This window comes from Orycteropus afer, unplaced genomic scaffold, assembly GCF_000298275.1.
Source record: "Orycteropus afer afer isolate SDZICR_OR568_19922 unplaced genomic scaffold, OryAfe1.0 scaffold00022, whole genome shotgun sequence".
NCBI lineage: Eukaryota > Metazoa > Chordata > Mammalia > Tubulidentata > Orycteropodidae > Orycteropus > Orycteropus afer.
In genome coordinates this window covers 9155353-9158228 of record NW_006921609.1, presented here as the reverse complement: position 1 = coordinate 9158228, position 2876 = coordinate 9155353, and the positions used below count along the sequence as shown (strand labels likewise).

Here is a 2876-nt window from a genome sequence, read left to right as displayed (position 1 = left end):
CTACTTCCGTAGTGATACTGCCTCGGAAACCCAAGGAGGGGTCGCTATGAGTCGGGGCCGACTCAACGGCACATAACAACAACAACATCCCTTCAAGATGGGGCAATCTACTTCCATGGTGATACTGCCTCGGAAACCCAAGGAGGGGTCTCTATGAGTCCGGTCTGACTAGATGGCACAAAACAACAACAACAACATCTCTTCAAAGTTCAAGGTTTTCCTATTGTCAGTGATCTCTATGCCATACCTAAGACCACAGATAGTGCCTTATTAAGTTATTTACAGCACGGCGTGAATTAGTCTGTGTCCATTACCTTGTTCTCTCCTTCCCATTGTTAGTTTCTAATTTTATAAATGATCATTTTGCTTTTCTGCCTCTTCTAATATGAGTAAGATCCTGCTACTCAGTAAGGCCATTGGACATATTCTCAAAGAACATGAATGTCACAGTAGTGTTTACAAGTCATGAGTAGTGAATAATGGTAGGCTAATGATTATGGCATTTTGGGGATTTTTTAAATAAAATTTGACTTCAGTTGTATAAAACAAGTTGTCATTAGGAAATACAGATTTCTTGATTACAGGCTGCTTGTTTCTAGAACACCTTTTTAATTGGGACAATTAATTGACCATGAGGTGGGGTGGGGTTGGCTAAACCCATGGATGTAAACTTATTTAATCATTTGAATGTTACATTTGGATAAACTTTTTTTTTCCTTTTTTTGATTGAATGATATGTTTCTCCTTGTCCTCATTTTAAACCATAAAAAATTAAAAATAATGTGACTCAATATCAAATTTTTCAGGACATGTTTATAATTGATATACGTTTCCATTACTACTTACGAACCTGGGTGAATTGTACATTGGATGTTATTGGAACTATTTTGGTCATTGTGGCAGCTTTACCACTGTTTATTCTGGGAGTGTTTCCCTTGGTTTTCATCTATTTCACTATACAAGTAAGTACATGGATTTATATTTGTATTGATAACTTATGAGTCTGTATAGTCAAATATAGTTTCCGATATACTTAAACCTGATATTGTACAGATTCTCAAAGAAGCAGACTCCAAGATGGATTAGATATGCCACAGATTTATTACAGGTAATGCCTGTGAAAGATAAGGGGGAAAAGCCCTCAGATAACAATGTAGGTCTGATCTCCAAAGTGGAGGGGGAAGGAAGAATTGTGTAGGAAGAGTCTTGCACTGCAGAGATGAGTTTTGAATGTATATGCATTTGTATATTTATGTAGGGGAAAGTATCTTACCTTAATCACCAACACAGAGTGCTCTGTGACCTCCATAATATAATCCCTGATCTAGGCAGTTTCCATGCAGCCCTAAGATGCCATGAGCCTCGCTATTTCAGAACATTTAGCATACAACAGAGTTTGTTTGTAAAAGCACAAGCTATAAGGCCATAAAACTAAAAAAAAAACTCACTGCAATTGAGTCAGACCCGACTCATAGCCACCCCTCTGTTGGGTTTCCAAGGCATTATTACTATGGAAGTAGATTGCCCAACCTTCCTATCGAGGAGTGACTGGTGGGTTTGAACTGCCAGCCTTCTGGTTAGCAGTCAAATGCCTTACGCACTACGCCACCAGAGCTCCCATGAGGACTTAACGTTTCCTGAAATGTATTTATGTCTAGCTTTATCAATGTTTTTATGAAGTAAGGGATTTTACACAAAATTTCAAAGTTGAATATTTCCCAGGTTGGGGGTAAGCACGATCTCACAAATTTTTATTTTCATTCTCAGTTTGTAACAATTATCTGGGATTGATGAAGGATGGCCCTGTTAATTCAGGATATGTTCCATCCAGCTCTCTACAGTCCTCACCAGTCCTTATTGTCCGCAATCCAAGACCATGGGTAAAAAATTACTTGTAATTGTGCTTGTACAGGAGTTTTTTTAAGGAAAAAAAAATTTTTTTTTTCCTCTAGTTATATTTAGGTGCAAACTTGGTTGTATAACTGACCTACTTCCCTTAGGTCTGTCTGGTTGTTTTTAACATGTAGCAAAGAGTTTTCTCCATACCAGTTATCTAATAATGGTTGTTTAAGAACACTAAACCACCACTTGTCTGTCAATTTGTCATACTGTGATGGCTTGCATGTTTTTGTGAGGCTGGAGGCTGTGCCACCAGTGTTTCAAATACCAACAGGGTCAGGTTTCAGCAGAGCTTCCAGACAAAAACAGACTCAGAAAAAGGAGGGGGCCATTTATTTATCAAAGAATTGGCGCATGAACTCCTTATGAATAGCAGTGAAAAAATGCCTGATATATTACTGGAAAACTTTATGAATAGCCTTGAAACATTGTCTGATTTAGTGCCAGAAGATGAGCCCCTCAGAGCTGATGGCACTCAAAATATGACTGGGGAAGAGCTGCCTCCTAAAGTAGAGTCGACCTTAATGATGTGGATGGAGTAAAGCTTTCAGGACTCTCATTTGCTGATGTGGCATGACTCAAAATGGGAAGAAACAGCTGCAAACATCCATTAATAATCAGAACATGGAATGTACGAAGTATGAATCTAGGAAACTTGGAAGTTGTCGAAAATGAGATGAACAAATAAAGATTGACAACCTAGGCTTTAATGAGCTGAAATGAATGGATTTTGGCCGTTTTGAATCAGACAACTAGGAATGAGAAATGAAGAGGAATGGTGTGGCATTCATTGTCACAAAGAATGTTTCAAGATCTGTCCTGAAGTACAATGCTGTCTGTGATAAGATAATACCTGTACACCTATAAGGAAGATGAGTTAATACTAGTGTTTTTCAAATTCATGCAACAACCACTAAAGCCAAAGATGAGAAAATTGAAGATTTTTTCCCAACTTCTGCAGTCTAAAATTGACCAAA

At 38.0% G+C, this 2876-nt stretch overlaps 1 protein-coding gene across 1 annotated transcript in view; it reads left to right on the top strand.

Annotated features, from left to right (window-relative positions):
- Positions 1-2876, top strand: part of LOC103192009 (multidrug resistance-associated protein 1-like) — a 197748-nt gene that overhangs the window by 157010 nt on the left and 37862 nt on the right. Inside the window, exon 21 of the mRNA XM_007934913.1 lies at positions 807-962. Coding sequence (XP_007933104.1) covers positions 807-962 — 156 coding nt within the window. The remainder of the gene's footprint in view (positions 1-806; positions 963-2876) is intronic.